This window comes from Zalophus californianus, chromosome 12 (genome assembly GCF_009762305.2).
Source record: "Zalophus californianus isolate mZalCal1 chromosome 12, mZalCal1.pri.v2, whole genome shotgun sequence".
NCBI lineage: Eukaryota > Metazoa > Chordata > Mammalia > Carnivora > Otariidae > Zalophus > Zalophus californianus.
Window position 1 is genome coordinate 53,575,136 of NC_045606.1, and position 16,968 is coordinate 53,592,103.

General features: G+C 46.6%; 1 protein-coding gene across 2 annotated transcripts in view; it reads right to left on the bottom strand.

The window, feature by feature from the left end:
- Positions 1-2,766: 2,766 nt before the first annotated feature.
- The window catches only part of RAPGEF5 (Rap guanine nucleotide exchange factor 5), a 236,155-nt gene continuing 221,953 nt past the window's right edge, over positions 2,767-16,968 (bottom strand). The window contains exons 24-26 of one of the 2 annotated variants that reach the window (XM_027574280.2): positions 15,884-15,948; positions 9,892-9,946; positions 2,767-6,930 (exon numbers count right to left, since the gene is read on the bottom strand). In XM_027574280.2, coding sequence (XP_027430081.1) covers positions 6,812-6,930; positions 9,892-9,946; positions 15,884-15,948 — 239 coding nt within the window. In that variant the 3' untranslated portion in view covers positions 2,767-6,811. The remainder of the gene's footprint in view (positions 6,931-9,891; positions 9,947-15,883; positions 15,949-16,968) is intronic. The other variant, XM_027574281.2, reaches the window with a different exon arrangement.

Sequence of the window (16,968 nt, forward strand, 5' to 3'; positions counted from 1 at the left end):
CCCTGGAGAGGTAAGCAGAAGCCAGAGGGCACTTGCAGGCAACCGAGCTTCAGTTCTATAGCCTGGAGGCGCCACTGAAGGATTTTGAGCCGGGCGGAAGCATGATCACATCTGTGTTTTAGGAAACAAAAATTTTGAGGACAGTTTGGAGATTATATGGGGGGAAATTCACGGGACCGCCTGTGGTGAGGGAAGGACACAGGTAGAAGTTTACTGTAACGACTGAAATACTAGACAGCAAGGGCCTGAGCTCAGTCAGGGGGATGGGGATGCGGTGGAGAAGCTGATGAGCAGGGCGTGTCGGAGTGGGCAGTCAAGATGGTCTCCACACTGTGGACTTAGCCTGGTGGTGGCCTCACCATATGAGATTCTCCCAAAGGAACTTCTGAGTTACGAGATAACCAGAGACCCACTGTTGTCACAAAACTTGGGAAAGATCTTGCCATTGCCTTAAGTCTCCCATGTGGGCTAATTGCTTTTGACACTTGAATCTTTCTTTTTTTTTTAAGATTTGTTTATTTGAGAGAGAGAGAGCACGAGCGTGAGGGGCAGAGGGACAGAATCTTAAGCAGACTCCTCACTGAGCACGGAGCCTGAGGCGGGGCTTGATCTCACGACCCTAAGATCATGACCTGAGCTGAAATCAAGAGTTAGATGCTTAAACGACTGTACCACCCAGGTGCCTCTCGACTTTAATCTTTCTGCTGCACCGTTTTTGGTTTTGTTTTTGTTGGGACTATCAGAACAAGTGGTCAGCTACAGGGATTCTCTCAGAACGCGATTATTTTCACGCAAGTTCTAACTAGAAAATACCGCCTCTAACCACACACAGACAGCATGGGAAACTCCAGACGTCTGTGAGCAGGAAAGGGGCCTTCCAGGAGGAGCACCCAGAACCACTTCCCAGGGCAGCATCTCAGGCAAGCAAGGCTCCCAGGCTGGGCCTGCCTATGGGTCTTCTGGGAGAAGAGAAGTCCAGTGAGGAATGCCTGACTTTTCTACGCTTCCCACTTCCAGGTCTAAAACCCGGGGATGTCAGAAATAGCCTGAGGTATTGGCAGCAAGTCCACAACAGGTGGACCTGTTCTTGGCTTCCTTGGGGAAAATGCCCAGGCGCACTGAGATCTGTAACATGGTATAGTGTTAGCAGGAAAGAAATGGTGAGGTGATATGGCTGGCCAGCAGGGAAGGGCTAGGAAGAGTTCCCACCCTCCATCCCCTGCTCTGCTTTCACCCTGGAGTGCCAGAGCCATGCGGGGAGGACCCAGAAGTTCCTTTCCCCCCAGGATGGGGTGAAGCACAGGACTCAGGGGTGGCTGCAGAGCTTACTTATGGGACTGCTGTGGTGAGGAGTGAAATGACCCTGTGGCAGAAATGCCCTGAAAACCAACCATAGGGAATCCTAACCCACCCCCTGGAAGAGCCCCCAGCCTGGGGTGGGGGAGGAGGGAGGCATAATGAGGAGCCACAGTAGGGCTGAGGAGTAGGTCAAGTTCCTCCTGAGCAAACATCATGTCACTGTAAGAGAAACAAAACCGAGAGCTACCGTTGGACCCAGTTCTGAGTGTGTTTGGAGGAGGAATCTCAGCTTGCAGCCCCAAGAGCCAAGTGCAGATGCTCGGGACCACACGCTTCTGCAAAGTACGTCTGTCTTGCTTGTTGGGTGTGCCTTTCTTGTGCTGGGAAAGGCTGCTGGTGCTCCCGCTAACTAGGACGCAATTGTGGGGTCTTCTGGAGCACGAGTACTCTACTGAAGAATATTAGCAGGTCTAAAGCATTAGGAATCTTGTTTGTTTAAAGTAGTGAGTGGGAAGCAAATACACAGGTGACTCAGCGGGGACCCAGACGACCTCAGAGAACTTTCCCCTGACACTCAGAAGGGCCACTTCTGGGTGATGAGAGTCCAAGAAAATCATCTTCTGGTCTTCTTTACCCTTTCCCATATAAAGACAAGGCCTCTGCTTGGCTGTGTGACAACGAGTAGTTTCATCCATGAGGCGCTCTGCAAAGCCAGACTACTGCCCATACACTGAGGGAGAGGACAGTTTATCAAGAAAGACATGCCCTGGGAGACTTCATTAGCGTGGGTTAAATTCTGCTGAGGTAACAAATCAGCCCCGAGCCTCAGTGGCTTCTAATGATGATGTTTTATGTTTCACTCAAATTACATGTCCTTCCCAAGCTGGAGAGGCAGGCAGATGGAGACACCTCTTCCTGGAACATGGTAGGTCTCATGGTGGAAGCGACCTGGCAGGCATGGCTATCTTGTCAAGCTTTAGTTTACAGGGTGCACGGGTCACTTCTCCCCATTTTTCACTGGACACAGCAGGACATTTGGCCGCTCCTGAGTTCAACATGGCGAGATACCTAATCCTCTGACAGGAAGGAATTACCACATGCCAAAGCTTAACATTGGTGAGCAGAAGGTATGATCCTGCCATAAGAAGGGGTAGAGATATTTGAACCATGATATGGTCTAGTCTTCCCACTGCCCCAGAGCTGGTTATTAACCCTGTGCTTCACTGTCCCTCCCACAGCTCTGGTGCAGGCAGGGCCTGGAGCTTCCCTCGGTATCTGGATTGGTAAGGGAGAGGTCCTGGTCCCACCTGAGTGTGATGACAGGGGTGACAGAATAGGAGAATACTGATGTCATTTCCTACACAAGGTCTTAGGTCCCCCAACAGCCCCATGGCAGCCTGGGAACCTCTCTACCTACTGGTGGCTCTCTCAGTGAGCAAATGATTTCTGGGTCCCAAATGGTGAGGGCCAGGACACAGGCTACGGAGCCCACAGATGTGGCAAGAAGCTATGAGGCATGAATAGTATCTTGAACATAATCTTATATTTGGAAAAGCAATTTTTAAAAAACACTTGAAAATACAAGATAAGGTAACAGTGACTTATATAAGTTTTCACCTTATATTGCTTGGCCATTTTTTACATATAAATTATTGCTTACTAGCTTCGATAAATACACAGACAATCATATATACAGAAGCAGGAAGCACGGCATAAGGAGAAAGAAAATACTGTTAATGGCAATTCTGGTAATTCCACAAGTGTTTCATATTTACCAGCTCTTATAATGGTGGAAAACTACAAAGTGTAGTCCCTGAGAAGTTAGGTAGACACCCCGATTGCGGGTTTTCTATCTTCTAATTGTTAACGCAAGCTGAAGACGTCACAGCAGTCCTAATTAATGGTACATTAAAAGGCGAGAGTCCTTGCTTCAGGGCATCAATTTCATCCCAGTATTTAATAACCATGTAATACGAATACAATAAATAGGCTATGCAAATAAATATCACTCTGCTAAAAAACGTGTAGTATATACAGCTTTGCTTTATACAGTAGTACAATTTCACTTAACTTTTTGGCAATTTTTAAAAACTTTTCTTTCCCCTACTAGTTTTAAGCACGACGGCCCACTCATTAATATGCAGGCTGAAATTTTAAGGACATGTCTTTGAAGCATTTAAAAGAAACTCCACATTAGACAACTGCAGTGGACCTGATCTTCCCCCATTTTAATGTTTTTGCCTAGTTTCTGAGAAGCTTGGATTAGCTATGCCACTCAAGAACGCGAGGTCTGGGATATGCGCTGTACGTGACGGCTGTAACAAGACAGTGGGGCTGGGATTGGGGCCGTGGTGAAGCCCAGCTCCAGGGACCAGAAATCACCAGCTCCCTCTTTCATGCAACTGTCTCTCTCTATTCAGAGGCTAGTCTGCACGGCGCAACGCCTTCTGCTTACCAACAGGGAGGCCTGGCTTTTTGCTTTATTCCTCATCCTTGTGAATTCAACGTATGCTCCACCCAACTTGCTTGTGGACAGGGGTCTAGGAAAATGCATTTATTCAAACAAACAAGTATCAGATGATACTAACATAAAGTGAATGTAGGTCATAATATTTAGCACTATAAGCAGTTGTTAATTGTACAGATTATAACAAAAGTGAATTTAAAACACTGTAGCCTTTGGAACATCTGCAAATATGTATGGAGAAAAGTTTCAGAAAGGCTGCAGTTTTGCCTTCAGGACCCTGTCCTCTGCTAACTTCTAAGCAGGGATGCTTTGCTGGAATGCTGACAAATCCACAGGTCCTGCAGGACTGTCTGGAGGTTGTGCTGTAGCAGTGAGAACCCAATGAGAAGTGCTCACGTGCCACTTGCTGAGGAAGGTGCCAGGTGACAGGAGGTTTTCAGAGTGAATGGAGATCTTAGGCAACCACACAAATCTAAGACCTGGGAAGGAGCTTGGACATCTTTGTCCGCCCTTCTAGCCAGAACAGAACCTATTCCCAAGAGATGTGGGCAAATATTTGGAAAGGGAATACAGCCCATCCCTCTTCAGAGGGGCCCTTGCTGCGGGACAGCCCAGCTTTGTGAGGGCAAGTTTCATGCTGAGCTAAATCAGGCTCCCACGGTTCCGCCTTTGATTCTTGAGTTCCAGATTTAAGTCTTCAAGGGCTTCGGAAACTGCTGAGCTGCTGATGCTTGGGAAATCTCTGGAGACAGTTGTTAAATTTCAGAAAGACTTGGAAATTCTGACATTCAGAAGACAGGGATGAAAAAGCAAATGTAAACTACACAAAACCCTCCCTTCCCGCTGCCGCCCCGAGTCACGTGACCATGGCTGGAGCAAAGTGTGGGCAAGCATCACATTCTCCCCGGCCTGGGTCCACCCACACCGGGTGGCATACTGACCACACCATTGGAAGGTGTTCAGATGTGATGTATGTGTGGATTCATCTGGCTGTGTACGTATCTGAACTGGGATCCAAGCAGCAGGTGCTATGCTGAAATTGTTCTCCACTGAAAATGAGTCCTCGAGAGGTAATGTTCTGGTGGGAGGATGGAGACCTAATGTGAACAGATCTAATGGTAAAATGTGGAGACAATGTCAAAATGGCCTGACATGATCACACTGGCCAAATGATCCTCCCTAGAGCAGAGCAAAGGCGAGAACACGGGCCTTTGTGCTGTAAGCCCAGGCTATCCCCAACAATTGCCAAGGGGAGAGCTTTTGCCTTGATCGGCCGCGAGAGGAGCCGGTTTTCCCCGGTTCCGCCAGCTCTCGTCTTCTCCAGGGTCTCAGTCCGTTACCCGGTAGCCTGAGCTTGTCTTTGAGTGGCCCAGCCCTGGATGGTGCCTTTCTCTTATACCCCTGTTAGTTTTCAGGACTCAAGTTTCAACTGCGAGGACAGGTGGAGTCTCTTTGAAAGTCCTCCCCAAATTTTCTCCACGTGGTTCCCTCCCGTGATCTCGCAAACTCGGTGTGGTTCCCAAGCCCAGGAAACAGCGCTGCTGAGGGTATCAGCAAGTATCAGGCACATCTCTGTTATAAGGTGTGGAATGGACAGCAGGAAGCAGTTCTGTGCGGGCACCTGAGGGATGGGTGGGCAGGAGCGTGGAGAATTCACCCGTGTGGAAAATGAAGGCTGAGGACATGAAGCAGGGCCCTTGTATTTTAGCAATGTGACGAGCACCTAGCCAGCAGCGGTGGATTTCACTCTTGTGTCCCTCAGGCCTTTGTTGTTCACGGGAAGCTTGAGGGAAATACTCTAACCAGTTCTTCAGAATAATAAGAGGTTTTATTTGCTAGAGGAGCCAAAATAGGAATAAAAATAGACTAAAAGACTCTGAGACTTTGGCAGGGGGGAAGACAAATTATAGAAAGGCTCTGGCCCTTGGTTGGGAGGTGGACTGCAGGACTTCTAAGTGTCCAATATCAATCAGACATTTGGGTATTTGGGGGTTCTTATTTGCTGTAAGATGGGCGGTCACTAGTCACTGCCTTGCTCTTGTCTCGTGAGGGCTAAGTGCATGCCACATCAATCCCACTTAAGCCTCCCTGCGGTGGCTGTTACTGAGCAGCCCGCTGGAGGCCGGCAAAACAGCAAGGCGTCATCAGGCACAAGACGGCAGACCTCTGGGACTCCGGTACCCCTCGAAATCGTTACTGAGCGCCTACCGTATTCTATCATACACTGTGCTTTTTAAAAAATCACATTGTTTCCAATAAGAAATGCGAATCTTCTTGCATATGTGAAGAAAATCCCCCGAAATTAAACAGTGAGTCCATTTCTTGCAGATGACTACTATTTTTCCTTATTGGCAAAGTGACGCAGCCTAGAGCTGATCAGTTGTGCAGAAACGCATTTCCCCCGCAAGCCTACATCAACAAGTGACTGTGGATGCAAAGAAATGCGTGCTTTGACATTTCCCTTCTGGGAATCAGAGCACGGAGGCCAGCTGCTGGCCCTCACTAACTTCCTAGACACGAGGGGCTTTTGGTGATGTCACTGTTTGTACTGACAGCAGCCACTCCTTTACCCTGGAAATCTAGAGATGCCATCACTGTCTTTAGGTGTTCAAATGAGCTGCTTCTCTGACAGCCTATACACAGTAATCTACCACGAGGCAAAGTAAAACTCTTGGCTCATGCACACTCGTGGGGACGTATTTGTTCACTAGGACAAGACATGCTCTCGTCTTGACGCTGGCACATCCCAAGATCAAAACTGGGCTGGATCAACAAGGCAGTCAGAAGAAACCAGACTTCTCCATTTCAAGAATGCTTCTGACTCTTTCTGCCTTCTCACTCTGAGAGCAGCTCGGAGAGGCCTCTCCCCATCTCTGGCGGCTGACATCATCATTTCCTGAACATGCTTTGCTTGGCTTTCCTGTGTGCGTCTTATACTGATAAAACTCAGCAACTTTTTTTCTCACAGGAAAGCAACGTGCTCAGCACTCATGTGCCCACAGCTCAAAGTGCAGCAGCTTTGGGGGAGGTGCGGGGGGCGGGCGCTCACACCCGAGGCTCGATCCTGTGGGACAGCTCAAACAGGGCCTGCTGGCTGTCAATGACATACAGGTGATTTACGTAGGATTTTAACTCCTGGTGCTCCTTTGGAGACACATCGCCTCCTGTTTTTTTGGAGGAAAAAAAAAGACAAGTCAATCTCATGAGAGCAGAAACACTGTGTTTAAATACCAGCAAAGTCTCACGGTGAGGCTTCGAGTACATCTACCAGGTAGACGCCTAAGTCAGCATGCCGGAAGGGGGGTCTGTATCCTCACAGTGGAGATGCTTCTCCAGCTCAGACTCGGTCCTCAGGTCAGGTAATTAGACTGGCAGGCTATCTGTTTTACTAACATTCATAGAGCACTTATTACCTAACGTTATCTAGTATTCAGTGATTGCCTTAGTGGCCCCCCTCCAGAATGGGAAGCTGCAGAGACACACAGCCAGGAGGGGGCAGAGCACCACCGGCGCCCAGGCCACGTGTCCCGAGTCTGCATCCATGGTCCCTCGTCACAGCAACTGCCTGTCTCAGTGGCTTTCCCTGGCTCTTCTAGCTCAGTCTGAAATTGTCAGAGATCACTGCTCATCTGCTCAGTGCACGGACACCATAGTTTGTTTGTTTAGATGCCGTATAATTCTTTGGCATCCTTACTTTTTGAAAAAAAAAATGAACTATTTGAATGAACAGGTATCACAGAACTGAACTTAAGGTATGTTTAACAGGCAAAGCAACTTCCAGAAGTATGTGGATGGGCTAATGTCTACCCTGCAAAGGACAAGGCAAGGGGGTTTTCCACTCCCAAAGCCAGGGCTGTTAAGAACCTGAAGGGCCGCAAGAAGCTTTCGTCCCCCGTGAGCACGTACGTCCGTGCCACGCCGGTGACAGCTCTGATAAGGAGCCTGCACAATGGGGCAAGCCCACTTCCCTGAGCCAAACCCAAACACAATCCAAAAAAATCCCCCCAAACCTCAAGGCACCAGGGGCCTGACTAAACTGCTATAGAGAAACAATGTCCCTGTGAGACAGATGGTGACGTCTCCCCCCCCCCCCCCCCCCCCGCTTCCTGGTATCTCAGATGGGAGCAGTGGCTTTTGGCTTGAGGAGAAGGGCCCGCAGGGGGGCTAAGCATTTTAAAGCAGCAACTTTTTTCTCTTGGTGAGGTCCATTTTTTCCTCCTCTGTGACACCTGTGTTTTATCACTTAAGGCATGTATGACATGGGTAGCTTGTAATTCTTAAGGTTTAATGGCAAATGAGGCTTCCTGGTTTCGAAGAATCAAAGCACCAGGAGTTAACGTTTTTTACCATTGCACTTGTTTGGAAGTGACCAAAAAGTTGTATTATTCTAGAACACCTTCTCTGTGAGACACTGAGAGACTGCTTTTGGTTTAGTAATTATTGGCTTAGGAAACATAGTGGTACAAAGATAATTTTCTTTTTAATTTTTTGGCCTGAAGATGGCAGAACGAATGAATGGTTCCCACCATGACAAGTGACAACTGCATGGCACTGTATAATTTTTAAGTGGCTTGATTAATGTCATCTTACTTTATCCCCATTGCTGACATGGGTTTACTATGTCTATATAAACTGTCAAAATTAATTTCACTAATTCAGTCACAAACACAATTTCTAAAGATATGTAAATACAGAACACAAAGAGTTACGCTTTGTACTATGCAGACTTAACTCCCTGGTGATGGGAGGTTTAAGACAGGGTCAAGGCCACCAAGCCAGTATAACCTTCCTGCCCACACTTGCAGAGTCTCTTGGTCAGTGAGACTGATGCTTAGAATGAGCTGAGTACCCATCAGTACTTGGGAGGCAAGGGAGGATGAAAACCCAACACTCAGCAACATTATGCTTATACATTTGAATGAATCTCCACGACAGTGTTATTATCACTGTTTCTATGGTAAGTGAATCTATTGTGTGCTTCATAGAGAATTACATAAGCACGTATCAGGTGGCAGGAACTGATGTAAGTATTTAAAAACTCAGGTCCTGTATTTGTAACTCTCCCTTTCAAGCAGAAACTTGGTAATTCATACAGAATTTCCGTTGCTTTGTAGGGGACAATACTGCCAGTCAAGACCAGCCGGGACAGAAAAAAATTCCCAAGAATATGCACCTATCCTTAGGAAGTAGGACTTGGATCTTTCTACTTTATGTGTACTTCTGTATTATTGAAACAATTACTTTATAATGAGGATATTTTACTTAAAGCTTTATTTAGTGGTCAGCTTTGATTGACTTATAATTACTGAATTTAACTTCCTAATTTTTTTTTACTGCCCTTCTTATCTACAGAACCTGCACAAGGCAAAGAAAAGAGGATGGGTCAGGAAATGAGGCGGGCTCTGCCGACCGGGTTCACTCTCTGAGGCTCCGCTTTTCTGCTCTGTGTTAACGATCTCTGTGCACCAATCATCAATACCGGTGTCAGGATGCCGGTGCCCATGTGAACGCTCCTTGAACTCAACAAAGTTGACTTCCCTCCTTCCTGCAGGGTTTTAATGCTATTTAAACATAGTGTAAATCATGCTTGAGGTTTAAAAAGGAACACATATTCCTATATACGTTCATCTCAGTGGGGAGTCCACAGAAGTGCTCAGAAAAATAAATTTTCAGTGAAAGGTGGCTCCAGACAGGAAGTTTTTGTTGGAGAGGAGGAAAGATTCTGGAAGGCTGCTTCAGGCACTTCTGCAAACCATGTTCCTATTCCAGGAAGGCTCCAAACAAGGAGTTTAGGGACAGGGTCGGCCCTGAGAAACCCACTGGTGACTGGGAGCCCCAGGACAAGCAAGTAGACTTTCTGGGTCAGGGGTGCAGTGGGGAGCCTCTGATCATCTGAGGTCACTCTGTATGGGGGAAACCCGCTGCTGAGAGGATAAAAAGCCACCGCATCTTGTCTTCCTCTGCATCCCAAACAAGGCAGTGACGAAACGAGAAGAGAATACAGCATCTGCACATTACACTTTATAATCTGTTGCAGTACATTCCCACCAAACACTTGTGACTGGCTCACAGTCTGTGCCCAGGGGCGGTGAGCTGACACCCCGTGCCCGAGTCCCAGTGCTCACCAAACTGATTAGTCCTGCAGTGTCTCAGGGTTCGGACTGTGTCGGCAATCATGTGCTGCAAGGGAGAGCAGGAAACATATCAATGGAAGGGTCATTTCGGGTGCTGCTGGGGTAGCGGTACCCGCCGGGGTGAAAGGATTTTACACCCTTGGGTGCAACCAGAAGAGCTGTATTTGGAACTGGACTTTAACTGAGAATATTGAGCTTGGATTATGAAAGGATATTCAGTCTTCGTCTGCAGAAACAGCACTCCCAACCCGGGCTCCCCAGAGCCCAACTGAGCCCTGGGTTTCCACATGCCACGGACTCTAACAGCCCATTGTTTACACAGTGTCAGGAAAGCCAGCACCCCCACCCCGTCTGCCTGTCCAAATCTGCCTAGGCTTTTCATGTCAGAGGATGTTTTGCCTGTTCTCCGTGAAGCCTTTCTGAAATTTCCCTTCCGAAACTGGGAGGCTCCTTGGGACAGTATAGACTGGCCTGTGTGGTCGGCACTGTTCGGGATCTTTGCACCTCCTCTAGGCCGGGTGCCACTAGAGGGTTCTGCATGCCTAGCTCCTGTCATGTGTCACACGGTGACTCCCGTATACGTGTTGAATGCCCGTAGGAATACTGGTGGCATCAAAGACTCAGTATCTCAAATCAGAACAGGAAAGGAGATAGTCACAAAAGGCAAACATTTTCTAAAACACCAATGTCATTACAGAGACTGTTCTCTGTTTACGATTTACATTCCCTCCTACGGTCCTCAGGATTTTGCTTTAATTTCTTTCTTTGAAGTTCTCACTGATCTGCAGGCAAAAGTCTCCTTGACCTTATGGCTGCCTTTGACCAGATCCCATGAGCTCATACTCGGGTACCCCCAACAGTCTTCTAGCTCTCTCGTTTTTAGTGTTCCACCATGAAGGAGAAAGACAACATTTAGGACAACATTCTGCACTACTCCCCTCCGGTTGCTAGTATAATCTCCACACACTGTTGCTATCATGTTCTAGTCCTCTGGAAAATCCACAGTGACTTTCTAATTAGCTTCATCTCAAAATCCAAACATTATCCTATTATTCGAGAATCAACATTATTCATTATCTGGTCCTCCAAACTTCCCCAAACATGTCATTATCTTTCCCATCCTGCGTGTACACACCAAGCAAAGGCTCATCCATATACAGCAAGCCCTCAATGAATTATTGCTTGAAGAATATTAGTACAAAAATTTTTTATTTAGTATCTGTGAAAACTATAGAAACTTTGTTTGAACATGACCTACTTATTAAATTGTTCTCCCCTGTACTTCTAATTTACTTCTACTCAGTAGTGGAAAATTAAATAGGACAGTGATTAGAGCAGTAGCTCAGGCTGCCTTTGTAAAGGAAATGAGACGTGACTCACGTCTGTGAATGTATTGTTACGTTTCCTTCCCCAAATTTGACCGCTATTCCCAGGGCGGGTCTCTCATTCTAAGCTATGGCGTCACACTGATTTCTATCGTGTGCCATTCGTGTGGCTCACGGGAGCCCCGGGCGGATGCAAGGCTGAGTACTGAGCACCGCAGTGAAACCCGAGTCCTGGTCCCCATCTGTGGCTTTCCTGAAGCAGGAAGGAGGGGGAAGATCTGGTAAAGGATGACGCTCTCGACACGGAGGAGTCGAGAAGAAAAAGAGAAAAACGTCTGTTTCTTCGTTATTTAATAGCTCAGGGCTGAAACGGTTAGAGCTGCTGAGACAGCAGAGGGCACGACAGATGTCTCATCAGACCCAATGCGCGCTTCTGGGCCTTTGCGTCGTTGGACTTAATGGGTTGGCCTGTATCAGCCAGATAAAGAGAATACACGGAATTGTTTGCTAGCTGGCTTAAGCTAATATCCATCATGAGGAACTGGCTTCTCACCAGTTAATTCAGTTAGGTTCTATTGGTTCATTATTGTGAAAGATGATCCTGTTTTTGCTTAAGGGAAACGCTGTTCCTTGCTAAGAAACATTCCTTCAAAATACTGACTCCATTAGGAAATTCAGTTTCCTTCCCCAGCATGCAAGTAGAACACAGGGCTGTGTATAATGCAAAATAGATTTCTGTCCTTCGAAAAAATGTGAATTCACCCTGTTTTTTCTGTGCAAGGAGGGGGTCAGCATGAGGTGGGCTACATCTTAAGTGCCATTTACTTTGAGCACCAGGAACTCCCCAATATTACAGAATCTGCTCTCTTTTTCTTTTTAAATTTTATTTATTTGACAGAGAGAGAGAGAGTACAGGAATGGGGAGTGGCAGGCAGAGGCAGAGGGAGAAGCAGGCTTCCCATGGAGCAGGGAGCCCGACGTGGGACTCAATCCCAGGACCCTGGGATCACGACCTGAGCCAAAGGCAGACGCCCAACGCCTGAGCCACCAGGCACCCCGAATCTGCTCTCTTTAGCAATGTTGTGCTTGCAAGCACCTGATGGATGCATGTGGTGCTATGGCCTGCCCTGTGCATGTATACCTGCATTTCTTTCTTTTTTTTTTTTTTGGTAGGCAGCAAAGTTTATTGAGCAATAATTCAAAGCTCCTGAAGAGGGAGGGGACCCAAGAGGGCTGCCCTATACTTGCATTTATTTTCTAGCTGTCTTTTTTTCATAAAGTTCTCTTCAGGAATTTAAAATTTAAAAGAGAGGGGTGCTTGGGTGGCTTAGTTGGTTGGGCGTCTGCTTTTGGCTCAGGTCATGATCCCAGGACCCTGGGATTAAGCCCCGCATTGGGCTCCCAGTACGGAGCCCGCTGCTCGCTCTGCTGCTCCCCCTGCTTATGCTCTGTCAAATAAATAAAATCTTTAAAAAAATAAAATTTAAAAGAGAATATGATTACTTAAGTATGCCATGTTATTTCCTTAAACCATCTTAAAGAATTAAGGGGTACAGACAGTTACTGACTCTAACAGGACTATCTGTTGGACTTTGTTTCGCTCCCTGTGGTCAGTTTGAAGTCTTGACACATCTGAAAGCAAGACCCTAGACTACACGAACTCCATTAAAAGGTTTCCATTGGCATGTTGGAGAAAGCAGGGGAAGCCAGAGATGCTGGTCAGAGGGAGAGAGAGGGCTGCAGGGATCTTTCCTAGGCTCTCTCCCATCTGGGCCTTTATCGAATTGTTCTCTTACTTTGCTGGCACTGAGGGGCAGCAACACAATAAACTTAACCAAACCACTGGTTCACTTCGGGGAGGAGATCCACTGCCAGTCTGCCCTCAACAATAGACAAGAGTCAGCTTATAAAGAGTGTGATTGTTCTCTCATGCTCCCCTAAGTTAGTCAGAGGGAAACTCACTAGACCTTTATAGAATTCCACTCAGTGTAACATACCTCATCCCACATCTTCACACATGCTCTCCAATGCTGGTTAGGCATTCTTAACCAGATGTGCTGGCCAGGGTTTGAAGGAGATATTGATCAAAGGCTTCATTTGCTCAAAATCATTTCATTAATATCAAACACTGGAGATGAACCTACATAGGGTCTAGAACATTAGCGCCTATTGCCTTTGGTTGCAAAGAGGTGCCCTGTGATCTTTAGAACATGACACAGTGATGTAGCAGAAATCTCTAAAAAATAAGTACCAAAAAAACCCCACTTTGAATATCCATTTCTGGCTGTGTTGGTTTGACTGTAGAATCTTCTAGAATCTTCTAACTGAGCTCTGATTCCAAAGCACTTACTGCAGAGGGACTTGAAAAGTTATAGACACACCCACTTTATTTAAAAAAAAATTTTTTTTTTTTTTTTTAGATTTTATTTGACAGAGAGCAAGTGAGCACAAGCAGGGGGAGCAGCAGAGGGAGAGGGAGAAACAGGTTCTCCCCGCTGAGCAGGAAGCCTGATGTGGGGCTTGATCCCAAGACCCCAGGATCATGACCCCAGCTGAGGAAGATGCTTAACTAACTGAGCCATCCAGGCGCCCCTAGACCCATTCACTTTATTTTTTTTTAAAGATTTTATTTATTTATTGACAGAGAGAGACAACGAGAGCAGGAACACAAGCAGGGGGAGTGGGAGAGGGAGAAGCAGGCTTCCTGCGGAGCAGGGAGCCCAATGTGGGACTCAATCCCAGGACCCTGGGATCATGACCTGAGCCGAAGGCAGACGCTTAACGACTGAGCCACCCAGGCACCCTAGACTCATCCACTTTAAAAATAACTGGGCAAAGGGGTGCCTGGGTGGCTCAGTCATTAAGCATCTGCCTTCGGCCCGGGGTCCTAGGATCGAGCCCCGCATTGGGCTCCCTGCTCGGTGGGAAGCCTGCTTCTCCCTCTCCCTCTCCCCCTGCTTGTGTTCCTTCTCTCGCTTTGTCTCTGTCAAATAAATAAATAAATAAATAAAATCTTTAAAAAAAATAAATAACTGGGCACAGGGGCGCCTGGGTGGTGGAGTCGGTTAAGCGTCTGGCTCTTGGTTTTGGTTCAGGTGGTGATCTCAGGGTTGTGAGATCGAGTCCTGCATAAGGCTCTGTGCTCAGCACGGAGTCTGCTTGAGATTTTCCCTCTGCCTCTACTGCTCATGCTCTCTCTCAAATAAACAAATCTTTTTTTTTTTTTTTAAAGATTTTATTTATTTGACAGAGAGGCAGCGAGAGAGGGAACACAAGCAAGGGGAGTGGGAGAGGGGGAGAAGCAGGCTCCCCACTGAGCAGGGAGCCCGATACGGGGCTCGATCCCAGGACCCTGGGATCATGACCTGAGCCGAAGGCAGACGCTTAACGACTATGCGACCCAGGCGCCCCATCAAACAAATCTTAAAAAAAAAAAAGAGGGCACAAATCTATCATCCTCCAGTGATTAAAATGGAGCTATGACAAGATATTCCAAGATGTCTGTCTCCCAGATCCTAGGAATTTGGGTTTTTAAGTTGCACAGGGGTTCTCTGCCGCCTCACCCTCTGTGTGGTGAGTTAAGCTGATGGTAAGAGTAGGGCACTTATGAGGCAAAGGTCAGACGCCAAACCTCGCCTGGGCTCATCAACTTGTACTGCTCTTTGGTCATGGTCTGCAAGCCCTGCCTTCCTCAACCTGCTGTCACAGGCCTGACCTCATTCACAGGGATCCGAGGGTCAGTTCCTAAAAGAGTTCACACAAACCCACTATCATTGCTGAAAAACTCACTCGAAGGTCAGGATCTCTGGACAGTCATTGGCATCATCTCTACGAAGGACAGTCTCATCTATGACATTAAGGTTCATTTATCAGACAGACCCACTCTTGTTGTCAACTGGGCCTCTTTGGAGCCCTCCTACCTTACACTTGGCTCAGTTCTTGCAGGCAACCCCTCCTCTGTCCCAGGCCAGTCTGAAAGGGGAGGAGGAGCCCACTACATGAGAAAAAAACCTGGGAAGGTCCTAGAAATAATTCAGGAAGAGGCCCTCCAGTAATGTCTAAGGAGGAACTGACTGAGGACCTTTCACTGGTGACCAGGGAGAGCCCTACGCTAGAGCTGCTGTCTCCACAGAGGCACGCTGTCCACGGGCCGACAGAGGCGTGGTACTTGCCCTCACACACACACACACACCATACAAATTCCACCTTCATATCTGAGTGGGGCGCACTGGAGATGAATATACCTCCCCAAAAGCTTTCTCCTGAGCCCCGGAAGCAGTGCACACCGAGACACAGAGCGATGCCTTTCAAGCAGTTGAGCTTAGCCTCCCGAGTGTGAATTCCTACTGACAGAACCTTACAGTTTTATTTCTGGCTCAGTAACACATCCTCGACCTCTGATGTGAACATAATGAAGTTCCATTTTCAAACCTAAAAAACAGATTTTCATATTTGGTTCTCAAAACCTTGCTAGCACCCCTATTTTTAACTGGAATGCATTTTAGTGACAATGCATAACATGCAGCAGATAAGCTCCTGGAAACCTTGATGCATTCAAAGGAGAAAAATACTTAAACCATTTGTTTCTTGGAGCAGGAAAGAAAAGCATACACTTTCCTTATAGGGGGTAAAAGGGAGAAATAATGAAATTTACATACCAGTTTTTCAAAATTGACAAGATTATCCAAAAATGTTTTATTTCCTTCATGAATAAATGTTACATCTGAAAATTAAAAACAAAAAGATATATGTGCTGTTAGGAATGGATCATGAGTCAGGGCTAAGAAGGTCTAGATGCAGTGCAACTTCTTAATTTTTCTTAAACATTGTGCATTATTCCATAATTTGACAAGGCAAACTGAAATTGAATCTGTATGGTATTTGATGTGAAAAGGCATAATTTATGTGTCTGTGTGGGAAGATAACATAAATGCAATGATATATTTTGTACTTACGGTGAAGTGCTTGACTTCAACTTAACCAATATAACTTAACCAGTCCACTATGTTTTTAGGCCAGAACATTGAGCAGAAAAGAACTAAATAGCCAAAAACAAAAGAATTTTAGTATCTTTGTGTTTGATTTTTAACAATTCCTGGCAAAGTGTATGGTGCCTGCTTTACTTAAAATGTTAGAAGATTTAGATTTAGATGTTTCTTTTTTTTTTTAAAGATTTTATTTATTTGAGAGAGAGAGCATGAGAGCAAGAGAGAGAGATTGAGAGAATGAGGGGGGTAGGGGCAGAGGGAGAAGTAGACTCCCTGCAGAGCAGGGAGCCCGACAACGCGGGACTTGATCCCAGGATCCTGGGATCATGACCTGAGCTGAAGGCAGATGCTTAACCAACTGAGCCACCCAGGCGCCCTAGATGTTTCAATTTCGATTTTTGGGTCCAAAAGCCAGTGCCCGATTGTGTATCAGAAGTGAGGAAAGGGACAGGTTAGAAAATGGCAACATTTCTGGCCCTCCTTGACAGATGCAAAAAAGTATCACTGATGAAAAGAACATAAGGAAAGTAGGATGAAAGTATATTTTCAGAAGAAGGGAAAGTTACATTTGGTTTGAGCCTCACTGCATTTAAAGTGACAGAAGATATTCAAGCAAAAATCTCCTTTTGGTTGCAATAAAACCCCCAGGAAGTGCCTCCTCAAGAGAAAGGGATTTGGGAATTAGTTAAAATAAAGATAGCAGCTGAAGCTCAATGAGTGGATGACTCATAAAAACTCAGTTCAGAGGGTCAATG